Here is a 27,924-nt window from a genome sequence, read left to right as displayed (position 1 = left end):
AAATTGATAGCTGACCAAAATGTGTCTTTAAAATGTGATGGAATTGAATGTGTATGTGAAAGTACGAGGAAGTAGGGAAACGTGTCTATTTCAAATATTTATTTAAACTTTATGTTGTATCTGTCTGTATATATCATACTTCAATTGTTGTTTCTTTGCTTCTTTTTTATCACAGTTTTCCTCTTTATTTATATGTATATTGGGGCTGGGTAAAGTTAAAAACATTTAACTGATTAATTGCATGATTTTTCTGCGACTAATCGCATTATGCGTCAAATTCAATAATGAAGTAAAAACTAGTGTATTGCACGCTTTTTTGTTAAAGTAATGTTATCAGAACTATATTAAAGGCAGTCGTGAGCAACAGCAAGTTAACATACATACATATATAGTTTATAAATCTGTTTTCTTGTTTTTCTGAACAGGTACCAGGAGAAACATTTGCATTTTATCAGGGAACAACATAAACATTGTGTTCAGTAGTAAGGGTCCCTGTTAGGGACAAGCCACTCCTTCTTTTGTGTGTCAGGAGCTTTGCGCGATTCATTTTCAATCTGGACGCGGAGATTTTGCATTTTCTAGTTTCTCCGCTTTTTGTGAGACGAATGAAAGCCGACGACTTCCCTCGATTAACGAAGAACTGCCTCAAGTTTCATATGCTCTCAACTGTTGACCAGTCAACCATGATGCTAGAGAAGCAAAACAGAAAGCGACACATGGGAGAGAGAGAGGGGAGTCTGTGACTGACATGAGAGTCTGTGTCCGATGAGCAATCAAAGCAAAGGCTGCGTTTCTTCCCCCACCTCTGTTAAAAGTTATGTTTGCTCTCACCTTGACGGAGTCACAGATGACTATTTCAGCAGAGATCCAGTTGGCAACACTGTCAGCGTATGTGAGCAGCTGCTGGAGACGGCCGTCTGAAGGCATCTCCTCATGCACAAGGAGACTGCTGCCCTCTGCTGGCGGGATGTGCTGAGACACATTCCTGGTGGAGGAAGGAAGGGGGCAGAAAGGATTAGTCAAACAATAACACATTGATTAGTTGATTCACTACCAGGAATCTTTATAATCGACTTGTGCCAAATATGCTGAAGATTCTGAAATGTGATCTATGCTTCTTTGGGTTTTGAACTGTGGGTTAAACGAAAAATGAACATGTGGAAAAGTCGCCTTAAGCTTCAAGAAACATTAATAGTTTTTAAAAATCCCCTAGAAGGCTGTAGCGTGTAATTCAGATAATGTGAAAGAGTTGTAATAGCAAGAGAACTAAAAGGGCAGGATAAAACAACAACAATATTACATACATATTACCCGTTAAAAACTAATTTCAAAATAAAATATACTTCACCAAATGTATTTATTTTGATTACATTGAGAACAAAATAGATTTTTAACCGTTTAATCTACATAAGAGTGTTGTATCTCCTGACAACAGAACGAAGCCCAGTAGCCCCAGTTGGAATGTTAGTTTATTCACACGGGGCATCTTGTTGTATTTTGTACGTTAAAAAAGTAATATTCATTGCAGCCTTGTCTTCACATTGCTATCTTTAGTATATTTATTAAAAAAACCCTTTCGATTGAAAGAAGCCTCGCCTAGCAGACGCTGTCACAGATAAATAAGGACAGTTCCCTGTCACACAAGTCAGCAGGACCAATATATACTACGCAGAATGAGAGAAAAAAGGAAAGTAATCTCTGTACATACAGGCAGATTACAGGAGGGGGAAAAAAAAGAAGATGAAATCCGAGAAACGTAATGGAGGTGAATGCGTCTCTACAGGACACGGGGACTCAGTGAATAGAAATAAAGAGGATCAAATGCTGCGGCCTTCACAGCTAAAGCTGGAGCTGTGCACTCACTTGTTCGGGGTGGAGACCTTGTCCCTGACTCCTTGTATTCTGGAGTTGAGAAAATGAACCGGATGACATCCTTGGAACATCACCTGCAAAACAAGATGTGTATTTCCAGTGTTGGATCAGGAGTTGACTGTATTCATCAGGGTCTCCCCTTGTGCATTTGTAGAGGCATGTCTCCCTCTAGTGGTAAAGAGGGACAACAACAACAACAACAACAGCAGCAGCAGCAGGTCGAGGGCCAGAAGCCTGTCTCACGAAGCTGGATTTCAGTTTGGCGAGGTAACTTCTGGATTAACTGAGTTTTCCGTCTCACGAAGCTGGTTCTCTTCTTAGCGGGGTACGTTTCGCCGGTAACCTACGCTGAACGCCTAACCTGCTCCGGAGCAGGTTAAGTTCCCGGATAAGAGCTCAGCGGGGATACAAGACGCCGACTGGCCAATCATTGTCCTGGAAACATGACCTGCCCATTTCTACACAATCCCGTTGATGAAGGCGCACGGATAGTAAGAGCAGCGCTCTGGAGATAGAGCGTGTTTCGTGACCGGCAAACCCACACATCATCCATGTAGCCCGGAGGATATTATAATAAACTCACTGACCGCTTTGAACTATGTTCTTGTATTTCGTTTTAACTTGCTCTCATGTTCTTTTAGCTCCACTGGGGTTGCAACTGAAATGAGGTTAAATTGTTAAAACGAAAAGATAATAAAAATAGGCACGTACGTTTGAGACAGTGATTTAATGTTACATTCCCAGTCATTTACGCATTGACAGAGTCGGCGATTTTTTTGTCACGATTCCTTGCGCTTCTGGCTGCTGCTGCAGAGTTGCTTTTTGCTTTTTACTTGTATTCTTCCTCTATATTTTTCATACATTCTCAAGATTATGGTTTGCTCTTCCCGTTGTAAAACACGTCGCTCTCGGCGGCTTCTCCATGCTGCACGATTGGTCTAACGGAGTTAACCCCGCCCCTTTTAGGTGCACAAGCACAGATCCAGTGCCGCTGGATCAGTGAGGGAAACCCCGGGTATGTTAACGCAGCTTCGTGAGACGGGCCTCAGTGTTGGGAGCAGCTCGTGCAGCTCACCTGCTGCAGCAGGGTGAGCTGCTGGGTTACGTGCTGCGCGCCGCTTTCATTCTGGCTGAAGGGGCGCAGGTCCTCACTCTGCAGGCAGCCGCCGGAGAGGTCGTCCAGCAGGGAGCTGTAGCAAGGCATGGGCAGCGCTGTGGCCAGGGAGAAGGCCTTGTCTTTGGGCAGGGACGCGGCGGGCTCAACCACTCTGGAGAATCTCCACTGCAGAGTTGATAAAAAAAATTTTTTTTAAAAATCAGGTTTCATGCAGGATGCTCTTGTTCAACAGATGAATCAACAAATCAGTCCAATAAAGTTTGAAAAGTCTAAATTTCCTTTGAATAATATTATTATTTTGGTAGGACATAGTGTTTGTATGCGTGTTGTCCCCAACAGAAGGAAAAAAAAAATGGGAAAAAGGGATTTCTTTTTAAGATTATGACTGTGATTATGAACAAAATACCCAAACACAGCATATTATGAGACCGACCTTCCTCCCAAGATCCTCAGTAGATGAATGCACGCACGCAGAATTGTCCTCTTCCTCAAGACTAATCAGGCTTCCTCGCCCTCGGATCCAAGTCGTACAGGAGGGGCTGTGGAGAGCGGCGAGGAGGGCCTCCCCTCGGCTGTCGACAGGAATCACCTGTGTGGGGAGTGACGATGTTTAAAGGTGCATCTATCTCTGTAGAGTGCGGCGCAAATTGCATGTTTCTTCACGCGTTTACCTCGGTATTGAGGAAGTTTTCTAGCGCATCCACGAGGTTGGGCTTCGTTGTGAAGTCCACCTGTTTACAGTCGGCTATCCAGATGTGGAGCAGGTCCAAACTGCGATGGAAGATCTTCACACCGTCTCCCGACATGTCCGGACCTTGTCTGCCGGGGGAAAACAAACATTGTGGCGTCTCATACCGATTGCTATTGTTGGGCCTTGCACTTTGTAGCTTTAAGGTTTTGTAGTTGTTTCTTTTGTATTTGTGAGTTACTGGGCATACGCTACCTTGTGGCACAGGTGAATTTATCCATGATGAACTGCAGGAGCTCCTCGGGAGTGCAGAGGAACCGATAGGCGTACAGGAACTGCTGCACGAAGCCCTCCGCGGCAGCGTTTCTGCGACGAGGAGAAGGATTCAGCGACATTGAATGGCGCTCAGAAAGCGACGCAATCTGAAGGATTCGCCAAATGGGGCGACATTTTCAACCAGACCGCGAGGAGGTTCCAGTGTTGACGTTACGCATGGCGCTGCAGAGGTTCTGCTGAAAGGAGCGTGCTAAGCAGCTAGCACAAGGCCGAGATTTCAATCTAGAAATCCAATAAGCAAACTATCACAGTGTACACACACACAGTCCAGCCCCGGTATGCACGGGGCTGAGTTAACACACAGGTGACCGCACAATCATTCCTTCTTCAAAAAAATGACTGTTGACACAAACAAATTGAGATCATATGGAGCCAGTTAGAGATTTGAAATGCTGCCCCTCCTCCGTTTTACTCATAAATCATTGAACGAAACGAAAATTATGATTCAATCGGTTAGCATGCTTTCAATAATAATTACAAAAAGAAAAAGCCACATACATCGCTGTATTATAATGCACCAAACGCAATACTCATCAAATATGTTCAACAGACACTTTTTCAAATTACCATGTCCAATTATTAGTTTTTCTGTCTTTACGTTAAAGACTATTTTCCTTTGTTACATTAGCATTAATTGATGGTCAGTTCAGTCGCCTTCTTAGGAATGATCTGTTTGTTAAAAAACCCACATAATGTTTTCATTTCGCCATGAGTATATCTAGCATATTACCATTTTGTACAAAAGAAGAAAAGTAGGGTTTTGAAGTGAGGGGGACATGTTCCTCCCATCCCCGGAGGGAAATGATCCTCTCGTTTAGTGTTATTGGCTCCATTATTTGCCAGAAACACTAATATGCAGAGCCGAAAACAAGCCTCATCAACGCTTCGAGAAGTCAAACAGAACAGCTTCAGCTCGAGGCGGTGTGGGAACTAAAAGCGTCTCCAGTGGCGCCCTGTTTCTCTACGAGTATTGATGCGGTTCCCCACGGCAACCGGTACAAAGCCAACACTCAGGAGGAGCAGCGGCAGCGAAAGAGTTTTGTTGTTCAAAGATCGGCAATGAGGTTGGAACTAAATGCACGCAGCCAACGACACGACTACTCCGAGCGGAGCAAGTGTGACCAAAGGGGGACGCGGACGGGAGGGGAAAATCAAAACCTAAATATGATTGGAGGAGTAATAATTGTTGAGCCCTTTATAAGCACAACACATATGGATGTGTTACATAATAATTATAGGGAGCCATAGAGTAGCTCCAAGACTTTTTAGACAGGAAACACAACTTTGGCACCCGGAAGGTGCTGATAGGGGCTCATTATCGTCGTCTTTATTTCAATAAATGTCTCATTATTTGTCTTCTGCTGGCGTCACGCTCTCTTTTGTCGAGGCTCCAGAGCCAAAGTCAAAGATCTTCTTCTGTTTTTTGTCTGTTGTAATTAGACAGTTACCTGACTCGAGTCCATTGTTGGACAAATTAAAGGCAGTCGGGAAGATGAAAAAAAGAGCATGGAAAAAAAAACGCGTCGAGAGAAGACTATTTGTATGATCTCATGGCGACGAGAGAAAAGAAACGGCGAGCACATTTCTAATTAAAACCCTCATCATCATCCTCATCATCATCACCACCACGGGAGCCTCACGTTTCTGTGGTTACACCTGGATCGCGGTCGTGCCTCCTGCCATGGCCCTGATGACACCCACTGAATCTTCCACGATCTTTAGTATTATAATAGTACTATTGTTATTAACGATGCCATTACTGCTTTCATTATTAATCTATTACATCTGCTCCTGCTGTTATTATTAGTCGTCGTAATTCTTTTGCTGACTACTCGCGTGACATGAATCATTTCTGTCATATGCATTGAATGTGTTGCGTTATGTTGTTCAATCTGTACACATGACATCTATTGTACTTCTGTCCATCCGAGGAGAGGGATCCTCCTCTGGTGCGCTCCCAAAGGTTTCTTCCTTCTTTGTGAGGTCCTGGGACAGAGGATGTCACATGTGTACAGATTGTAAAGCCCTCTGAGGCCAGTTAGTCATTTGTGATTTTGGGCTCTATAAAATAAACTGAATTCAGCCATGATACCTGGCATAGAGGTAAGCCATGAGGCCCAGAGGAGTCCCAGCTTGCAGAGTGCTCTTTCCTTTGCTGGTTCCAAAGCTCAGGCAAGACGAGTCCTCAGGAGACTGGAAGTCCAGAGATCCAGGTCCACAGACAGCCAAAGCCTGCAGCAATGAAACCTCCAGACCCCACTGGTCCACGCTCAGAATCTGCAGAAATGCAAGAAAACGACAGCGCAGGATGGAAGAGCCGCGTTGTTGGTGATGTGAATAAAAAAAAGAGTAGTGTTGGCAACGGTGGCAGTCGGTAAGCACCTCAAGGTATTTCTTCACACAGTCTAAGAAGACCACTTTGGATCGGAGCTCCTCGAGCTGGGACTTGAGTTTGGAGAGCATCAGCTTGTTGTCACCTGACACACACACACACACACACACACACTGTTTTAGAGATCACACTGGGAGCCTCCACGTGCCATGTTTTCTGTATACGAGCCGTGTTATGTAATGGAGACCCAACCTTTGTTTTTCCTCTCTTGTTGAATCAGCTTCTGGAAGAAATTTCTCGTCTTCTTCAGGTTCCTTGTTTCGATCATCAGCTGCTGCTGCAGTTCCTGTTCAGAAAGTGACATCACGCAAAATCACACAAAACGGGCAGTAAAACAACAACACCTCAAGCTTTTCAGCTGTTTCCACTGCGTATGCAGCAGCATTTCTTCTTTCCCTTCTTTCACTGCTCTCCTTCTTTCTTCATCGTTGTGACAACAGAATGAGAAGTCGCAGCCGCGCAACTCTTAAAGCCGCATTATTATCCGCCACACAAGGCCATCAAAAGTGTAAAAACACAACATTATTTTCTTTTACAAACTACAGTTCCTTTTTGCCAAGGGCTAAGTTCAACACATTCATATTCAGATGCAGTATGGAGAGAACAATATACCAATTATCTTCAGGTTCCCCACGTGTTCCCGTCCCATTCACCCTGAAGCTTTGACCTTAGACCCACTTCATTATAGATAGGGAAAAAAATCCTAAGAGCCGACCATGTGAAGGGGGAAAAAGCACTTGGACGACAAACAAAATGCACAAAGACTGGAAATGAAAACACTGAATTGAATCACAGCGGAGCATTTCCACTCTGCATTTGATGGAAATATACCAATAATCTTCTCTTTTTTGTTTTTGGTTGTTGTTGACAACCTGTCCCATCTCTCTTTTTAAAAGCATCTCCCAACTATTTGCTGCACCATGCTTTTTCTTTAAAAACACACCTTTTTTTTGTTGTTGGCGTAATCGAATCTGATGAATAAACAATGCCGGCTGCTGTTTGTCGGGTGAAGGTCAAACATGACTCACTGTGCAGTGAGCGCCACGGGTCCACCCACCTGTGATTTCACATCCAGACACGGTGAGCCCATGTGCTGGCCCAGACTCCCTGCGTACTGGATAACCTCGGGGCCAAAGCACTCTTCCCCGAAGAAGGCCAAAGCCCACGACGGGCCCGAGCTGAGGCCCGGCCCGTCCACTCTGGACCCGGGCGAGACGAGTCGCTCCGACACCAGCGAGTCACTATCCTCCATGTCCTCCGAGCAGTCGGGGCTCGCCTGCTCGTTGCGGTCCCCCGGCGGCCCTATCTCCCTCCCCGGCGGAAGCTCGGCTTCAGAGGGGCTTTCATCGCTGCCGCCCGCTGATTCCTTCTCGCCTCCCTCCATGGCCGCCGCTTCTGAACTGTTGGTGCTCACGCCTCAACCCGTAAACAAGCACAGTGGAGCGAGAGAGAGAGAGAGAGAGAGAGAGAGAGAGAGAGAGAGAGAGAGAGAGAGAGAGAGGAGAAGAAAGGAAGAAAGAGCGAGAGGAACTGAATCACATGGAGATTAAAAAAAATAATTAAAAAAGTACACTTGCGTAAAGATTTTTTATTTCCACCGACCCAGCTGGGAGTATTTGTTGACAAGCCCGTCATGGGTGCACAATACACACCCTGTTTGAATTTCAAGCAGTTTCTCAAACTATCCGCATTTCTTTATCTTGAGTATCTCGTAAGAGCCGGATCGTGATCAAGACCACATGTCTGGCACCGTTCAATAGCCCAACAAAGGCAGATGCTGAGGGTGTGTTTGCTGAATGTTGCTGGCCAGGAATGAGTCCCCGATGGGGAGAAAGAAACCCGAAGAGTTTGCGAGCATGCCTTTTGGACTCTCATGAATATGCTTCAAGTCTTTAGAGCAGCCTTCAAGAGCCCGTCACAGCTCTCATTCAGCCTGCAGCCGAATTAAGAGGAATATATCAGAACATCAGAGGTTGTGGTTCAATTGTAGTTATTCTAATCTGAAGCCACTTGTAGACCTATTTATCACATGTAAACTCTCATAAATCCCTCAATGAATCTATTTACACAGTTTGCTTCATAAAGAGATGCTTTCGTAGTAAAAAGAAGTGTCTAATTTCTTTTTTTTAAGCAGTATTTACAGCAGGATTGAATGAATCCATGTGAACCATGAATCTGTCATCATACCATGTGAATTTGATTTAAACGGGAAAAGTAATGGAATGAAACATTTTACAGATAAAGACCTTAAAAATGTGAAACACAGATTACAATTATGTTCACACATGAATGCTTTATAATTAAGTATTATATGATGTTGTATTTGCATAATAGTCAAGTAATAGTAGAACACTCGCAGGGGAGTTTAGTTTTTCAAAAAATAAAGAAAGTCAATTTTTGCTACATTTCATAATTTGTATTGACGGCCCGCTACGCACTGCAAGATGAATCAAGCTGTGCATTTCATAGACTTGAGAGGATGAACATTAGAACTCAACACAACAAGTCATTATCACACACTGTAACTTAAATACACGTTTGATATATTGAATATCCAAGTATGTATCTATACCTTGAAACATGCAGCGGTGACTCTCCTCCGATATTAAATCAAAATCCTGGAGCGCTGTCTCCTCTCCTCCATGACAGGGCAGGGCCTCGGCTCCCTCCGTCCAACGACCCACAGCGGCAGGACCGTACGCGCAAATGTTCCCATTCAGGTCGAGGCGACCGCGCAGGAAAACTTCTCCCTCCCCTCCCTCCGAGGCTGCCGAGGGTGGAGGGAGAGCTGCTGCCCTTTTCCCAGCCTTTGATGAAGGCCGGTCATTAGAGCCGCTGCAGGAGGCGCACACATGCAGAGAGAAAACAGACACACACACACACACAGCAGGTTCAAAGCAAGGCACAATGAGCACTAAGAACCATGACAATATGTAACAAATGTATATGTAAAAAAAAAAAAACTGGACGCATGTTTACAATACCTGTATTTCTCTCAACCAGAGATCTTTAAGACTTTGGAGAGAGCTGACAAAAGGAAGATTGAGCTGGATATACAGCAGGCGTGTGAGAGAAGGACAAAAGCTCGGGGTTTGTTGGCACTTCTAAATTAGACTTGTATAATTGTGTTTCCTCTTCCAGCGATGTGCTGACTCTGGAGACACGACCCTCTGGAGGAAGGACCCTTACTTGATAACTCCAAGAAGATTATTTGAAGGATTCGAGGATTTCACAGGAGGCGTTGCTGAGAAGCATGTCATAAGCAAGCCAGATTCCCACCTCTTCAAAATCATTAAGAAGGCCTTGGACAGAGTCTCGCTTCTCGGATGCTCCATTGATGTTGGTTTGAGCTTATTGTTTTGCACACTCAGGTAGTTTGCAATGTCTGGTTGTTTTTACCTCACAAGACTTTTCTATCTATCCCAGATCATCAGCTCATCCGACTCAGAAGCCGTCACATATCGCAAACTGGTGAAGGGCCATGCCTACTCGGTGACAGGGGCGGAGCCGGTGAGGAAATGTTTGTGTCTGTGTACAGATCATCCAGGTACAAGTGAAGCTGCAGTGGCTGTATGGTGTAATACATGTTACAATATGGCTACCCGAGGAATGATCTATTTCATAGTTTTTATTAGATAGTTATTAGTTTTTAAACTAATCTCTAAGATCAATCACATCGATCTGCGAGCAGCGGTTTACGGATTTAATGTGACAATGCAGCAAAACTGCTGAACCGCCACAGTCGCTGTACAAAAAAAAGCCCAACCCAAAGACTCACTTCACACTTGCAAAACCACACCGATCGATCAATCAATACAATGGAATTGCACCGGGGTCAGGACGCCGTCCGCTCCGTCTCTCTTGACAAGAGAGGCTGCGGTTCCCCTCGGGGTTAAACTGGAGCAGTGGGAAGAATGACCCCGCCCCCCCCCCCCACACACACAGCGAGCGAGCGAGCGCCCATCTCTACGCGATGCTGTGATGTCTCCCGGCCGCGGTAGATTAAAGGGTCTCTGTCCACAGATTGCCCGTGAGCATGAGAGCATGGCGACGGCGGGATGAAAAGACGTCTATCTGAAGTGGACGAGCTCGTCCCTCCCTTTACATTTAAATGCAGAGAGAAACGCGCTGCATGGAATCTGCTGCTTTCATTTAAGTACTCACTCATTCTTTCATCCCCCTCTCTCCCCAGCAGATCAATAACAATGAGCAAAAAAACTTGACCGTTTAAACTGCGGGCTTAAGTTTATGAATAAATGGCATATTGCTCATTTGAATGCAGTTTATTTGTGTGCAGAGGAAGAAGAAGAGGAGGACAGGTCATGGTGAGCGCGGGTTGGATTATTCTATTCTTCAGAAGTCCCCCAGGAATACATTTACTTTTACAATCGGACCACAAGAAGACAGATTTGGGCGTTTCACTGTTTGGACAGAAGCCCTGGCTGAATTCTTATTAAAAGGATATCCTTTAAAACATTTTGATTATACTCTGACACCAAATATAATTGTGCCGATTGGATTTATTAACCAGACCAGCCCTTGAGGAACAGTCCTTAATTTTAAGGATTAAAATGTATGATAATAATAACTTAATAACAAACAAAAAAAAAGGGCAGTTGTGCACTGTGGATGATTAAGTCATTAAACTGAATGAAACTTTTCATTTTCTAATAGGGTGAGCGATGATACTGGAACTGTCAAGACCTGACGCTATTTAAATGGTCTCTGCCAAACTGAACTGCCACTGTGCTGGTTAATCTTGACGTCTGAGAATATAGAGAGATATACTGCATGTTATTTGCAATATGTCGGCACGGACAAGACTGCTTTGGTATAATCAGGTTGCGGTAGCCTCAATAATTTATTCTTATTTGCCTCTCTGTGATCTCAGCAGGGATTTATGTGGAGGGAAAAAAAAGGATAATTATCAGGTGCTTTCTATGATCCTCCAGACAGGTGGCTGTATCAACAATGTATAAATCAGGGCCAATTGTCAGCATTAAATCTGTAGATTATAATTTTTTTCATTATTTTTACGATTCAAGGAATCTTTAAAATGGCAAAAAGTAAAATAAGTGTCTGAAGCCCTACTCACAGTGTGGACTGGCTGTAGTTCACCAGGCAGTGCAGTGCACCCAGCAGGTCGTCTTCCCAGTACAGATGGCTGAACCTCTCCTTCACGACACTGGCAAACGTGTGGTACTGGAAGTCCTTCAAAGAGAAGATGCACTCCCCTCGGAAAAAAAAGAGAAAAAAAAGCGGATTTTCCAAATGAACCAGCAAGGCAAGGCTGATGGAGTGGGTTGTCTTGTCGTTACATAAAAGAATGGCTAGTGAAGGATTATGCAGAATTTCAAACTGCATTTAATGCAAACATTTAATGCAAATAATTATGATATTAATCTAAAAAAGAGACATACCCATGGCTATGTCCTCATGTCCATTATCCACATGCCCATCGAGTGAAAGCTCCCCCTTGAGCAGTGCGATCACTTCCTGTAGGGCCGGGTGGACTTCTGGGGGGATGGACTCTGATGGAGGCTGGTTCTCGCACTGCGTCCCTGGGTTTGTTGGTCCCTTGTGAGCCCCGGGCACCCTGCGCTTCAGGGGCCTGTCAGAAATGACAGAGCTGCTATCGAAACAGGATGGTGGAGGTCCAGAATCCCGGGGTCCAGGCCTTGCGGACGCATCCAGGCAGTTGATGAATGGGCCGTCGGCGCTCTCCGGACCTGCGATTAGTCCCTGCAAAGGCTGCGGCACGAGGGAGAGATTTATATCCAACCCGAGGAGACACTCGGGAGCCCTGACCCGCACAGGCACTAAGGAGAGATGGCCCGTCGTGGGATCCTGACGGAAGAGGTAATTGTTGAAAACGCCGCCACCGCCAAGGTCAGCGGGTGACGGCGCAGGAAGAGAGACTTCAAGACAGGAAACATCGGGCAGCGCGGAAGCAGAGCTGACCGGACTGTTGTCGGTTATGACCGTCTGATGGAGAGGCGGCTGCTGAGGACGCGGATCAGGATCAGTCTGCGCAGGCCAGGGGGCGGCAGAGGAGAAGTGCGGGGTGAAGTCGAGGCCCCTGTCCTCCATGCAGTCACTGCTTTTTGTCCTGCAAAATGCACAATCAATATAAATTCTGCTGAACATTTGAAGAAACAGGCAAATTCCCTTTCTTGCTGAGGTTTCTGAGGAGACTGGTGCCACTTTCAGATGTTAGCCGAATAGCTTAGCTAAGCATGCAGACGACAACAATCTGCTTCTTTGATGCGGGATACTGTGCTGGAATATTTCTCGACACAGTGACTTCCTGGAGTCATGCTGTCATTCTGACATTGTCAGGCAACAGCAAGCAAAGGCTTAAAGAAGTCACTGCAGCGGGCCGAAGCTCCCAGGAACAGTTTGGTGTCGCAGCAGTGGGAGTACTGCGGACTTCCCTATCATCAGGATGGGATATATTCAGCCTCAAAAACCTAATCTGAATTCAGTAATTTATTTCATGCTATTCTTGCGCATGTGAAGCCAGCAGGAAGTCTGTTGGCTCGAATATCCAGCAAATATGTCCTTGAAAAGCCACGACTTGACACTTATGTTTCATTCATCTGATTTGTACATAAAGCAAATGTTTACATTTGTGACATTTGAGGTAAATTATATATATATATATATATATATATATATATATATATATATATATATATATATATATATATATATATATATTAACCGTCGTAAAGAGCCCGGCTAGCCGTTTTCTTCTGTTTCCAATCTTTGTGCTAAACTAACAGTTTTCGCATTTAAACAAGAAAGCAACAGATATAGCCAAACTATTCCTTCAAATATGAAATTACTGTTACCTAGAATTTTTTTTGAAACAGATGCATCACTATTATTAAAAATAGATAATCAATCGTGATAATATATATATAATTTTCTTGAACACCTTACCCTTCAATGGCAGCTCCAAGGTGCTGGCTCTCCTCTTCCTCCTCTGAGTCCTCCTCTTCCTCCTCTGAGTCCCCCTCATTTGTCAGGATGATGGGGGTGAAGTGTGTGGCGGTGGAAGTGAAGGCCTCTGGGAGTTGGAGGTCCTTGCTGACTGGATAACTGTGGGGAACAGGGCCAGGCACAGGAGCCAGTCGGCTCTCAGTGGCCATGGGCACAAAGCCTACACACAGTTACAACAACGCCAGATACAATATCACTGATATTGTCTCATGCAGTGAGAATTACACAGGAAGTGGCAAATATTAGTAAAGAGCTGCTGCTTTTAGGCAAGATTCCGGTTCAAACCCACGCACACTTATTTCCTGCATCTCCTTTTTCTTCATCATTTTGAAAGAAAACGACAAATTGGTAGTGCCTCTTGACGGCAAGATTCAAAGGGTTCTTCCTGATATATGACAATATATGGCACATTTCAAGGTAAACTACATTGCATGAGGGTCGTCCATACCAAAGTAAAGATGTCCTACCGCTGTTTCCTGCAAACTCTTCGCATGAGTTTTGAGTGTCAGCTGCACTCAAGTCATCCGCGTCAAGGGATTTGAAGGCTGACTGAAAGAAAATACAATAAGAGAGAGATCCTATTTTTCCATGAGAACACATTAAGACATGTATGGGACTGCGACAAAAGAAACAAACTGACCCTGTGGTAGAGATTTGAATACAATTAATAAAAAAAAAAACAAGGTGTAAAATAAAACGTGGACAAATCAAAGGGACCGTTTACCGGGTGAACTCGGCTGACGAGGTCGTTCCACACGGCCTCAGCGTTTGTCCCTCGACGTGATAAATAGTCACGACAGCTCTTGAACCGCAGGAAAAGAAATGCGGTGTTAACATGGCAAGCTTTACTCACAATCACGCACACACACACACACACACACACACTGTCAGAATCCATTTGTGCACTGGAATAACTGTATACTAAGTGTTTGATTGAAAATAAAATATCCAGCATTTGAAGGACGAACAGCTACTTTCACACAATGACTGACAGCTAATTATGTTTCATTTTTTAGGTGCCCTTTGTCGACAAACTGGCATAGCACTTTTACAAATGTGATTCTCTATATTTAAATCACAAGTGAGTTTTTTTTCAAACAGGATGCATATATTTAGAAAGGGGCTCCTCTCTGAAGTTCTTATGCAGAAATCCAATCAGGCCTCATTTACGAAGAACCTTTCATTCATGAAATGCAGTTCAAAGTGCTTCTCACGGTGAGAAACAAAATAAAACCAGGCAGCATTACCCAATAAACCCGATGTAAAAGTAAAATAATTATTGAGAATCCAAATCAGTTTATTCTAAAGATGTACTTTTACTGGGTACTAAAGCCGAATCACAGGAAGCGATGGAAGCTGGGCAAAGTTGAAAAAAATAATCGCGATTAATCGCATGATTTTTCTGCTATTAATCGCATTATGTGCCAAATTCAACAATGAAGTAAAAAACTAGTGTATTGCATGCTTTTATTTTAAAGTAATGTTACCAGAACAATATAACAGCACTGTGAAGCAACAACAAGTTAACACATATATATATATATATATATATATATATATATATATATATATATATATATATATATATATATATATATATATAGAGAGAGAGAGAGAGAGAGAGAGAGAGAGAGAGAGAGAGAGAGAGAGAGAGAGAGAGAGAGAGAGAGAGACTAAAACAAACGTAGCAATCCTGCAGTGTGAAATGCTCAGTTGCAAGTAAAAGTACTGCATATAATATTACTCAAATGGTACAAAAGTATTAGCATGAGTATATACCTGAAGCATCAAAGTAAATGTAGGGCTGCTAATGAAGCTGAATGACAGATTACACCATATTTTAAATATAATTAAAAGCAATAATGTGCCTATCTCTTTAATGTTGCAACAGGTAAAAGGTGGAGCTCATTTTGATGACTTTATATGAAGCTGGGTAGTTTCATCTATACAACCTATTTCATCAGTTATTATATTCTTCAATTATCATGCTGAATCTGCAAAGTAACGAATGTATTAAAAAAAGAGTACTGGGGGTAAGTAGTGGGGAACAAATTACAACGTTTCCCTCTGAGATGTAATGGAGTACAAATATACAAGTAGCATGGCATGTCAATATTGTAGCCTATTCAAGTAGATTACTTGAGTAAATGTCACTCAATAACTGCTTTGATCAAAACATGTGATAGCAGTTGTGAAGCATTCTGTTTCTGCTTAATACTACACATTTATGTTTTTCAATGATTAAGACATTTCTTTGTAAATAAGGGGCCAGAATGCATAAAACAAACATCAGTAAAGCAACTGTATTAATAAATAAAACCTGATTAAATCCCTTCTTAAAGTCAAACTGTGATTTGTTTTGGGGATTTGTATTGTAATCTTAAGATCTTAGATGAATTTCAAGCCAGTGTAGTGAGCTCTCGCATCTCTGCCATTAAATTCAATGAACGATCCTTTGTGAAAATGAAAAACAATACTTTTTTAGCCGTGGCGATGGTCGGTCTCTCGATGGGCGTCCTCTTTGCCATCTCCAGCAGCAGTCTCTTCAGTTTGCGAGGCATCGCCAGCTTTTGATGAGGTGATAAACTGAACTTGGCGGTCGCCCAGAGAACAGCAGCGACCCCGTAGACACAAACCTGAGCCAAGACAGAGACGAATAGAGCATGGGGAAAACCTAAAAGCAAAGCACATTATTGATGACAGTTCATTTTTCTTTGAAGATATATCGAGGCACACAAACCTTCTCAGTCACAATTCCATGTTCTTGGTATTCTGGAGCGAGATAAAACGCATCCCGGGATCCTGCAGAGGACACAGAAAGTCAGAGACTGAAGCCAACAAAAGCCTGCGGGCGATGCCGCCTTATATGCTTGGGTAAAGAGTGCATTTTCTGTCAACATCTATTATGTATGTCAACAACTAAACACAAAAAAAAAGAAAGATGGGAGAGTTTGAGGCTGCTGGGCTTCGTTGCTCTGCAAGCAGCCCAGCAGCATGCGGGATATAAAGTCAACCTACCCGTGTTTTTAGGTTTCAGGAAAAGTACTTCTCCCTCGCAGCCGACGTGCAGCGTGTCCAGGCACAGATAGGCTGGTGACGGAGAGAGGGATCAGCTGCACGGTACGATTGCGGGGCGACAATTCATTCAAGCCGCGCCAATATTTTGTAATTCTCCTTCGGCCGTCCCAAGGTTTGATGACCGAGGGGGTTCATATCACCTGGGAAGTCGATGTAGGTCTGCAGTGAGGACAGGCAGGTGTAGCACAGAGCCCAGAGCTCATCGACCGCCAGCCTCCGTCCACACCGAGTCAGTAGCTCTCTCAAAGAGACCCACTGGGTAAAACACAAAGAACACATGTGAGTTTAAAAGACGTTTAGGAGGTTCAGCTGATCCCCACGTAGGCCAAAGTAACTGAGTTTGATCCCATCAGCATTCACCCTCAACCTATTTATTAAAGTACTACTGTCTCTGGGTCTCCTGTTTTATTGCTAAATTTTGCCTCCAAGTCCTTCGCGTTGCCACAATATATTCCTGAAATTGGAACTATGTATGAAAAGAAGTAGAAATAGTTCACAAAACATAATCTTAAAAAGGTGCTAACTTCCAGGTTCAGCGCATATCTATTACTGAGGGGCTAACAGCACCAACAGTGTCGAAACCAAGAGAACAGGGCTGGCTATGCTAACAGGGTTTCCAGAACGGCAGCCGTCTAACCTCATCCTGAGATTCTTCATTGAGGCACAGCATGCTTTTGGTCATGTAGTTATTGGGAACATAGAGGCCGTGGTTCAATGTGGAGCTCTGGTCCTCAGACGACTCCTGTTCCATTTCCAGCTCCTGACAGGAGGTGCAGGAAGATGGCAAATCCCGAAATTCACACTCGTGGCACCCTTGGATCCTTGTCTCCCCGCCGCGCGGCGTTTCTGCCGCGTCCTGGTTTCCCGGGGTCCTTCGGTTCCCCCAATCCTCAGCTCTTTCCCGCGGGTACTCACAGGAGCGGCCCCGGTCGAGTCTCTGAAGCCGGTCGCCCCACGCAGACGCACCGCTCGAGTGCTCGTCCACTCCTATCTCCGTGAGGTCGGACACGGGCACACTGATGTCTCCGTGGCTTGGCGGGGACGGACAAGGGGGGTTGTTGGAGTCTGGGACGGAGCAGGAGCGGTTCAGGGCCCCCCTCGCCCTGCTCGGCCTCTGCTGGGCTCTCCTTCTCACTGGGGAGCTGTTGTGGGACCGGCAGTCCAACTCGTCGGCCAAGGCCACGTCGTCTGCTCCCCTGCCATCCGCATCCTCCGCCCAGAGAGAGGAATCCCAGCCGGCGCACACCTGCAGATCGAGTTGGGGGAAGATAGGCGTTTGTTGCTCACACTGCAACACTTCAGTCAGAGAGTGACCACCAACATGACCAGTTAGCTCCATATGGTGCATTCAAGTAAGTCCCTGACTGGCGTATCGATCCTGAAACAATTCGTGAAACGGAAGCAAATTGTGGGAATTTCCAAAGATTTCACACATGCATCATGTTGTAGAACCTCCCTTCATGCAGCTGTTTAAATCTGCGTGATTTGATGATAAAGGATACTGCTGGCATGTGTTATAACATATAACACAAATTTAAAACATGTCATGCTACTATAATCCAGATTTAGAAGGTTTAGTGATCTCAACTCCACAGCAGCAGCTTTCCTACAAGACGCTTAAAGCCACAGACAGTAACGTACCTGCTGCCGGGACAGACCGTTTGCTTTAACAGAACTGCCAGCGCACAGGTCCTTGGTATTATCATCCGAGCTCGGCCTCCCGAGCAGACATCTGGATTTGGGATGCTGCCATCTTGCCTCCCAGGAGCCTTCCTGTCCATCTGTGGGATGATACAAAAGGCAGCAATTAGCACCGGAGGGAAATCACAGCGGAGACCAAAACGGCGCCGCGCACGCCGAGATGATAAAAAAAAAAAGGGGGGTTTTTTATAGGACCTTGAAAGGTTGACACTGATTCGATGGAGAGCACCCGCCGGCCAACAGAAGACAGCTTCCGGCACACAGCTGCAGGGCAGGAATGAGACAGCCGAGCTTCAGCCAGACAGAGGACGTCCTGTGGGAGGATCACACGTGTCGGGTTGCCTTATGAAAAGGATTATGTTCTACACGAGGAGACAAATCTGTCTTACTAATTGTATCTTATTACGGAGGTCGTCTGGATTGTTCACCTATTTATTGCCATTCTGAATTATTATTTTTGCAGTACATTATTTCAGTTTTTTTGCATTTGAAACCGTATTTCTGGGATCGCACGCCGTTTGCATTCTTTCTTTATTCTGCATGTTACGAAGAAGGATTTCAGAATGAAACCCCTTAAACCCATCCAAAGTGTCTTTTGCTGACTCTGCATACGCATAGCAGCAGTCAGCAGAATACACCTCGTACGGGTTTAAGGGGTTTCATTCTAATAGGCTTGTATTTCATGACATGAAATGCCCGACGAAGCTAGTCGACAAATCCATCTGGAGTGTAAACAGGCGTGTGGAACATTCTTCCACAGGCCCATCTGTGCAGACGTTTCATTCATGAGCGCTTTGTGCAGAGAAGTGAAGATGTGTGCGCTCTCTCAAACGCACCACTCTGCTGAGACACATCAACGAGAGACATTGTGAGATACAACCGCAATTTCCTTTTTAAGTGATGCAACCATGTGGCGCTCTTTTTCTTTCAAATTCCATGAGACACTTTGAGCTGCATTTTTTGGATGACAGGTGCTCTTTGACACTCGATGCTTGTTCAAGATCACTCACGCACGACATGCAGCGCAACTGAGTTCATCTAATCCAGTTTTTGCATTTGGTTTGTGTCCGTCTGTCCACGGCCAAATTTCGGGCATCATTGACCTCTCTCTCTCTTTTTAACCAGCAACAAGTGTAGCAAAAGGCCTTTGTGGCTCAAAAAACAATCAATGGATGCAATTTGGGGTCATTCCGGACCAGAACATCTGCAGATTAACTCCATACCCAATATGTTATGCTATCCAGGCACGATACAAGATGAATAACTGTTTGTTGTGATCTTGGCCGCAATCTTTGAATCTAAGGGAGCCAGGAGGGACAATTGAGTGAGATTCAAATGCTTTTTGTTTAGGAGGGGAGAGGGAGACCCCTGGTGGAGATCAGCTGGAGTGTGCTTATCTCGTTTGTTTCATGCCAATGTTAGTTAGTTTTTTAGGTATTGTAGATCTCCTTTGTGGCTGAGTGAACAGAAACTGCAATCATAAACTTCACATTTATTTAGTTAAGCTCGTATGTTTCACATTCTAATTTGACTTTTATCACTAAATGTTGACAATAACCTGACTATGCATTTGCGATGACTTTCTTCCAGACACAAGACTTTTTCTTGTACTATCCAGATACTGTGACAACGCGGCTGCTCGAGTGAGACCCTCCGATTATTCCGCACTCATCACACCTTCCTGTGACTCCCGTTACCTGCAGCAGAGGCCTGTCCTCGGGCTTCTCCTCCTGCATCTGCTCCAGCAGCCTCTGGATTTCATCCCCCAGCTCTGCCTCCAGCTCTGGCTCGATGACAAAGTTCAGCGCGGCGGAAAGGGTAGAGCCCAGAGAGTAAACATGGCCCTGTGCAGCCCGGTGTGAAAGGAGGAGAAAACACTATCATCATCATCATCATCATCATCATCATCATCATCATCATCAGGAACCAGCTGCAACTGTGATCTCACAGTAAGTACAGAGATCAGTCTGTGGATGACGACAGAAAACCCAGGCTGCTGTTGCCGTGTTGGCCGGTGATGGTCATGCGTCGGTCCGTTCCTGTGACAGAGCTGACCATAATGGCCACTGTCAAGTGTGGCGAAGCAAAGCTAAAGCTCAGAGGCGGCGGGGATCACGGGTCTCAGACGGAGCCGTCACTCCCAACAATTGAAGAGGACTGCACCCCATACTTATGTGGTAAACAAACGTGCAAGGCGGAAAGCGGAAGAAAAGAAAACAGCCGAAGGCGTGAAGCTGCTGTTTAGTGAGCGATGTCTCCCTATCACAAAAAGACATTTGAGAGAAAAAAACCAAGTGAAGACTGTGTTTCAACAGAATGCAGAGTTGGAACGCACTGTTTATTTTCGAATCGCAGTTACATAAGTCCAGTGTGAATGTGTTTGTGTTCTGGCGAGAACAGTGACACCGCCGACGGATGCCGCTGCGCTCCGCGGAGGAAGCCAAAAGCTCCGGGAGGCTGCAAGAAGGGTTATCATGTCGACACGGCTCCTTACGTCCAGCAGACACAGATGTGGAGCAAAGTGTCGAAAGATGAATGCAAAGGTTAGAGCGGTCCACTCTGCATAGACATTATGTATTTGAACATTTATTAAACACATTGTCACCGACGAAGAACGCGTACCTATAAGAGTAGAATGATCGCCTCCCAGTTGCATTCCTCTACCTTTACATCCATGTCCTCCCAAAATGCCATCCCTTCATCATTTCATCCTCTCAGACGCTTGTGGGAAATTGTCAGATTTAGCGTATGAATTCTTGACACACAGATAAAACAAAGGGTTTCGGATGAGGATGCTTGTGCCAAATGTCAAGGTATTCCCTCCGAGGTTGTCCCGGAGATATTACAGGAATAGGACGGTCAGTGGCGTGGATACATAAAAAAAAGGTAACTGAGAGAACTGCAGCAGGAGAGACTATCTATGTACACATCGCACAACACAACTAGTTACAACCAGATCTTACTCGTCTCTCACAGGATACAAACGTGTGACCACGAGAGATGGGATACTTCCATTTTATTTTACCTGACCGACTGACCGAGTGAGTGAGTGAGTGAGTGAGTGAGTGACTGACTGAGTGATGAGACCTGATCTGGAAGAAGTAGTGTCGTACAACCCGTGCATGTTCAAGTGCTGCCGCCTCCTTGCTCCACATTACCAGGTAGAGTGTTCGAGCGGGCGGAGAGAGCCACGGCACCCGTGACTGCGTGCAACCGGGGCCCGCTTTTAAAGTCCATGTGGCATCTCTCACCTCGAACGTGCTGCCCGTGTTGTCAAACTCAGGGGGCACGAAGGAGCCTTCGGGATCATCTGCAAAGGAAACGAAACACACCAATTAACTGCGCCATTAAACACGCCGAGAAAGTGACAGGGAATAAACGGAGGGAGGGCCGACTCAGGGCGAGAGAGAGAGCGAGAGAGAGTTACAAGAGGAGGAGGAGGAGGAGGGAAGTAAAGTGGATCATGACAGATCTGGGTTTGTCTGCCAGAGTTATGATGTCCCCCTCCCAGGTGTTGTGAGGCCGATCTCCTCTCCTGCTCTCCTGTAGCCTTTTGTGCTTCTCTTCATCTTGTTCTTCCCTCTTCTACACTTTCTCTTTTTCCCATCCTATCCTCTTCCCTCTTCTCTCCTCTTTTCTGAACACCCTTGCTTTATTTCCTCTCTCCTCTTTAGAAAAGGACAGACAAGGGTAGAAAAGGAGGACATGATCCTTCCACGCGTTGCAGTGAGGAAGGTGAAATGGCCAGTGAATAAGCAAAAAGGGCAACCGTTATCGGTGAGTCAATTGCCTCCGGGGTGATGGGGAGCGCTCAGTGAGTCATGTTTGCACGCAGCGTTCTCGCACCACAGAAAGCAGCAATAAGCTAAACAATAGTACTGATTCAACACACTTCCCCTAATGAGCTGATCCCATTTCTCACACAGCACAGATACCATTTCATTAAAAAAAAAAAGTGGCTCGCGATGCAAAACCTTTTCCCCCGCGGGTCACCATTGTGTAAAAAAACCATCGGAGGACATGTTGTGACTCTGGCTGGGAGCCCCGGTGACACCTCCTTCGACTGCAGTTTGGAATTAGCCGAAAAGAACCGTGTTGATATTCTCGCCGAGATTCATCGCCACAGTCTCTCAAGGTCACTCCATTGTGCAGGGCGCCCGCCGCCTGTGCTGGTGGGCTCGTGCATCGGCTTGAAATTTCATGACCGATGCACAAAGAGCTCAATGAAACAGAATTAATGGGAAAAAGTGTGCGGGTACGCGAGACCGTAGAACGTAGCCTTTTGATTAATGATTGCAGAGAGGCTCTGCATTGTGGCTCCTCTTGATGAAGCACAGCTTCCGGTAGGGCTGGACCACAAATGAAGCTGTGGAGGATTTAAGCGACGAGTCACCCGAGTACCTCTTCAAAGTGTCACTAGCACCAATGGAGATGTGTGTGGAGGTAAAAAAACTAAACATTTAAAAGGGATGCTGTGCTAAGCGTGCGCGCGCGTGTGTGTGTTTGTGTGTGTGTGTGTGTGTGCAGGTTGATTGCTGATAGGCTAACCAAGCTGTTACCACAACAACAATCCCCCTGGCAACTCTGACACTGTTGATTTAATCAATGCTCATCTATTATTTGGACGTTCGCCATCCGGGCATGAAATAAAGTGTTGGTGATGAGACAGAGAGCGAATGAAACGTGGAGGAAAGGAAGGAGGAAAAAAAGGAGAGGAGAGGAGGCGAGGGATGGTAAATCATTGGATGTCGGCCGGGGCCTCTCAGCACTGTGAAGGAGAACGATGTCAGAATCAGATCAGAGCGGACCTCTGCGAAAGCCCCAGAGATCCAGTGAGACACTGATGTATTTCCAAGCAGGAATTTTCTGCTTGAAAGTCATACAGATCAGGGCGTCAGATCGCTGAAGAGAAGAAAAGAGAGGCCTCCTCTCTGGGCTAAACAGAGCGGAAGCCGCCGTTATGGGCCAACTTTGCATTAAAACTCTGCAATGCAGTTGTGATCTAATCTGTTCCGTCTTGCGTTTTTTTGTGTGTGAAATGTTTAGGCATGAGGAGATATCGGAGCCGAGGAAACATAATTAAAGAAAAAAAAAAGAAAAAACGTCACCGGTCAATGTTTTTCATGATTGCACAGACACACACAGCCCGTACCGGTGGACTCACCGCTGAGCTGCTCCATGAAGCACACGTTCCCGTGGGCGTTGAAGGCCAGAGTGTCCGGTGTGATGCACAGAGTGTGGAAGAGGTGGGAGGGTCGGATGCTCTGCAGCGCCACCACGCACTCTGCACACATCGCCCACACCTCCTCCTCTGACAGACAAGTGTCCCGCAGGGACAGGATGTCTGCCAGAGACACGTTCTCCTGGGGATAAAATACACACACACACACACAAACACACATACACACAAGGTTTGATCAAAGAAGACACATTTTAGATGGAAACCAGAGAGATGAGAACCTAAATAAGCTGCAAATATTTGCACGGATACTCAAAGGATTTAAGTTTTCATTTGAAATCATGATAAAGGACTTGAGAGCTTCAATCAGGGCCACGCCATCTGCTTCAGCCCTGATCCCAGACAGCAGTGACCCGAAAGAGGATTGAGGACCAATTACTAGACTTTTGTAAGAAACTCCTCAACCCCTTGAATTTCCCCATGTCAAATTTTGTGAGTCAGTTGTGTTTTTGTTTTTTTTTTAAATGCGTGACGTGCCGGTCTGTCCGTCTGTGCATGAGTGACGTGTGTGTGCGTGTCCATCCCGAGGCGCGACGGGAAGCAGGAAAGCAGGCCTGCGCCAGAAAACAGCTGATCCACTGCAGGCCCAGTTAGAAAATCTATAGCCCGCCACTGCGTCATGGTAAGTTCATACAAATACATGGACTGTGTATAAGAAGTGAATGTTGTCATGAATCCAGAGAGAAGTAGATTCATTTCTTCACTTCTATACAATCAGAAATATTTTTGTAGCCAGAGGTGTTGCCCCCTGCTGGCCATTAGGACGAATGCAACTTGAAGACACTTCGCTTTTCAGAACCAGAGGTTGCCTCCTGGGTTCCTTCCTTGTGTGGAGGAAAATGTCAGAGGATTTATTTTCTATATAGCTTGTAGCTATTCAGCTAGGTCGACCAATTGCTGTTGTCGTAACACATTAGAGAACAGAAGGCAGCGGAAGGTAACACCTAGCTAAGGTTTCGCAAAGCAATACAAACTAGAAACTTCCAAATTAATTCCGGCAAGCAGCTTAAATATTGTACTACTTCAAAAAGGCTTGTAATTTGGGGAGGACTCTTCGCGGAGCTGTTCATACATTGTAATTCCCAGCAACAGAGACCAGAAGTCAGGCGGTTCCCGTTTCCCTCTCCTCCATGAGCGTCTGAAACGTACCACCAAACAAGCGTTTTCCAAACCGTCCCTTCTTTCTGCTGCGCTCCAGTTAGTCCCTCCCATTCAACAGGTCATCAAAATGCAAATGCAGCGAGTGTAGAGTTAAGGTTAAAGGGCCGCTGGAGACAAATAACAGAGTTCCACCCACAGCCCGGAGAAGCTAGATCCTAAAAGTGGATGCTGGGGCGGAGATGGGGACGACAGTTATCACGCAATGTTATCAGTAGCGGCGGCGGCGGCAGCGTGCAGGCATGTATGAGGTGCTGTCTTGCGAAGATGCTAATAGGGAGATAAGGAAGCCAGATGGGAATGTCTGCACTGAGCTAATCCTGTGACTTAAAAAGTTGCCCTCTGGAGATCTCTTATAAACAAACAAATGTTGTGTTTACATTCCGTGTTACTCACAACAAAAGCATTGTGTGTATCCCTGAGGTCTGACAAACATGCTCAATGCGACCTGAACACTGAATACAATGTTTTCTAGGTAAATACAATGTTAAATTTAACTTGTATGTACTAAAAACTAATGTGCAAGGGTTAAAGTTGTAATTTGTGAAAGCGCAGACAACTCCAAGACCAGAACAACTCTGTTGCAGCAACCTGTCAATCACAAGGTTGCACGCTCGAAAACATGCCCTGTGTTATGGTCTAGTAGTTGATTCTCAATTAACCACAATTGACTAAATGAACATCATGCTAAAAAGAAAAAGACATGAAACTAGCGACTGAGAACATAAACTTTTGTTTACGATGTTTACTGAGATAATAAACCAGTAGGGTCATTTTAAATATCAAGACATTCCTCATATTTCTCTGATCTCCATTTGTAAAGCAAAAGAGGGGAAGCACATTGCTCGAAACACAACCTCTGGAACTATCTGACAACAATTTAGCTCTTTTTTTAAGTGTATAAAAAATATTATTGGGCGAAGGCAGGGTACACCCTGAAGAAGTCGCCAGTCTATCTCAGTTTGAGATTAATTTAGTTTTAAATGTTAGCAGATTGATTTTCATGACGGTCTAAGAAGGCTAGGAAGGTTGCAACACACTTAACAAGTCTTAATAACTACTTATTACCTTAGCAAAGGTGAAGCTGAAACTTCATCCCATTTTTAAAACAACACTTGTCGACTAACACGTCATATCATAAAGCCCACAGCACAGGATCACTGCGAGACATCTGAGCGTGGTGGAAATGATCTTGCCACTGGAAGACGACAGCTTGGAGCATTGACAACAACGTGTTTATTTTTTCATTGGGAGTCATCTTCAGTTTGGGAAACTATGAATACCCCCATCACACGAAGAGTGGACCAAATATACCCTCCCCAGTAACAGCCTGCTCAACCTGCTGCCGTCTGGCAACCGATATGGGAAATATCTGCAGCTTCTGTCCTCAGGCTGGATCCTTGTCCTCCGCACTCTTCAATAAATATATATATATATATATATATATATATATATATATATATATATATATATATATATATATATATATATATATATATGTATTTTATCTGGCATGAAGAAACTACAACTGCATATCGTTATGCAACCCTGTGTTGTACAAGGAGAATACATTTGAATTAAATTAAAACGAAGGCTGCATCATCTCAAGAATAGGCTTTCAAACAGAGCCCTAATTTTAATACTGAATTGCTACTTCAGTAGCAAGGCTATTTGATAGTACACGATGTCCCGCTAACACACACACACACACACACGTTCTAAGCCATGGAGTGACAACACACACCCACATGCCACGAACACACTGCTTCGTCTGTGATCCACTGTTATGAAGTGGCCCCCAGTTATCCTGACAGATTCCACGCTGCATCCGGTCTGATGCAGCACGGCCCGACCACCACGATCCTCTGTTCGGGTTTGAGAGTGAACACAAAAGCTGGCCTTGACGCAGACAGATGGCTGGAAAGTGTGTGTGTGTGTGTGTGTGTGTGTGTGTGTGTGTGTGTGTGTGTGTGTGGAGGGGGGGGGGGGGGGCATCACAAAGCTGCAACTGTCAAACACCATGATCATAACCATGAACTTTCTATCTCTCTCGTGTGTTTTTGACTCCCAACTGTGACTGCAGGAGAAGCGTTGATCCATGTTGCTCTTTGGGCCTCCCCCGTGTGTGCAGGAGAGTTGCAGCAGGACAAGGCATATTGAGGTGATCTAGTCGGGGTAAAGCTCCATTACAGGGCAGGAGAGCGCCACTAGAAGCAGCAGCAGCCCCATAAATAGACAGTTTCCCTTGAGAACACTGCAGAGGAAAGCTGGAAGTCTCCCCCACCTCAAGTTAAATAAGCTGTCCTAGATAAGTTTGCGCCTGAGCGCTGAAGGTTCTGAAGAGCCTTGGTGGAGTTAGTCGATATGCGGTTTGACTGAAGCTCCGTACAAAAGTACATTTGCTCCAGCACAGTTTTGAGGTACATACAAAATGTTCATGCTTCAACTCAATACATCGGCTCATTTGCGACACTTGAAAAACGAGAGGAGAGTCGTAAATGAACTGTGAGTGAATTTCAATAGCTGTTCATGGCTAAAATGGGGATTTGCTGGATAGTTGTCACCAAGAAGCAAAGATTGAGTTCAAAGTCCAAACAATGAATGCACTTGTACGTAACAAAACTTTGTTTATTTTTCTTTTCTACTCTAATAATAATCATCTCAGGGGCACCTTGAGTGATCCGGAGACCCTTTGTAGGGCCCCGGCCCCTAGAGGGAACAAGACTAAGACATTAATACAGTATAGTTGAGTGGTTTAGTCACTGTAACTGTATTGTACAGTCTATACAGTACAGTTACAAAAGTACTTTTACAAACACATTTTTGCTTATAATGATGTAATTCTACGTAGGTAGACTTTTGTCCCATTGTACTGGGGCTTTCGCTTGATTTAAGGGTGTGAACACTTCTTCAAACACATAGGGAGAAGTTAAAGTTCCATAAGTTACAGTGACAAATATATGAAGAAGAGTGCATCATCAGTGTCATCTGGTGCAGACAATGGGGCGTGTACTCACAACTTGAAGTTATCACGCAGCTGAGGGTGCTAATCAACTATTTAAATACTGTAAAGCCCGGGACTGCTTAAAACCCTAAAAGGCTGTCCTGTGGGCCATGTATTAAAAGCATGTCACCAAACAAGAATGTGTTCACGTTAACGTCAATGAAGAAAACAACCGTTATGCCTCACCTCATCCTCCAGCAGCGGGGGCAGATGCTCCGGGTCGTAACACCCGTCTCTTTCCTCAGCTTTCCCCAAGTATGTGACCGCCGCATCGCTCCCCGAGGTCCCCATTGCAGCAACTTTGGTTCCCCCGAGGAGCGCAGCGACCGTCGTC

At 45.0% G+C, this 27,924-nt stretch overlaps 1 protein-coding gene across 1 annotated transcript; it reads right to left on the bottom strand.

The window, feature by feature from the left end:
• Nucleotides 1-831: 831 nt before the first annotated feature.
• LOC137784343 (kinase non-catalytic C-lobe domain-containing protein 1-like) lies at nt 832-27,924 on the bottom strand (the record flags this gene model as incomplete). The annotated part of the gene is made up of 27 exons (XM_068574917.1): nt 27,777-27,924; nt 23,354-23,552; nt 21,441-21,499; nt 19,887-20,033; nt 18,385-18,502; nt 18,130-18,269; nt 17,126-17,734; nt 16,629-16,743; nt 16,429-16,500; nt 16,151-16,212; nt 15,888-16,046; nt 14,135-14,212; nt 13,878-13,959; nt 13,351-13,570; nt 11,826-12,514; nt 11,501-11,639; nt 8,978-9,240; nt 7,463-7,821; nt 6,598-6,691; nt 6,396-6,490; nt 6,106-6,290; nt 3,933-4,043; nt 3,661-3,808; nt 3,423-3,578; nt 2,948-3,154; nt 1,864-1,946; nt 832-985 (listed from the first exon to the last, which is right to left on the bottom strand). Coding segments are annotated over exons 1-27 (4,848 nt in total), but the record flags the coding sequence as incomplete, so codon positions are not given.

The sequence above is a fragment of the Clinocottus analis genome, unplaced genomic scaffold (genome assembly GCF_023055335.1).
Source record: "Clinocottus analis isolate CAN_PGR_092001 unplaced genomic scaffold, fCliAna1.0.p SCAF_131, whole genome shotgun sequence".
Classification (NCBI taxonomy): Eukaryota; Metazoa; Chordata; class Actinopteri; order Perciformes; family Cottidae; genus Clinocottus; species Clinocottus analis.
This window is presented reverse-complemented; position numbering and strand designations above follow the sequence as displayed.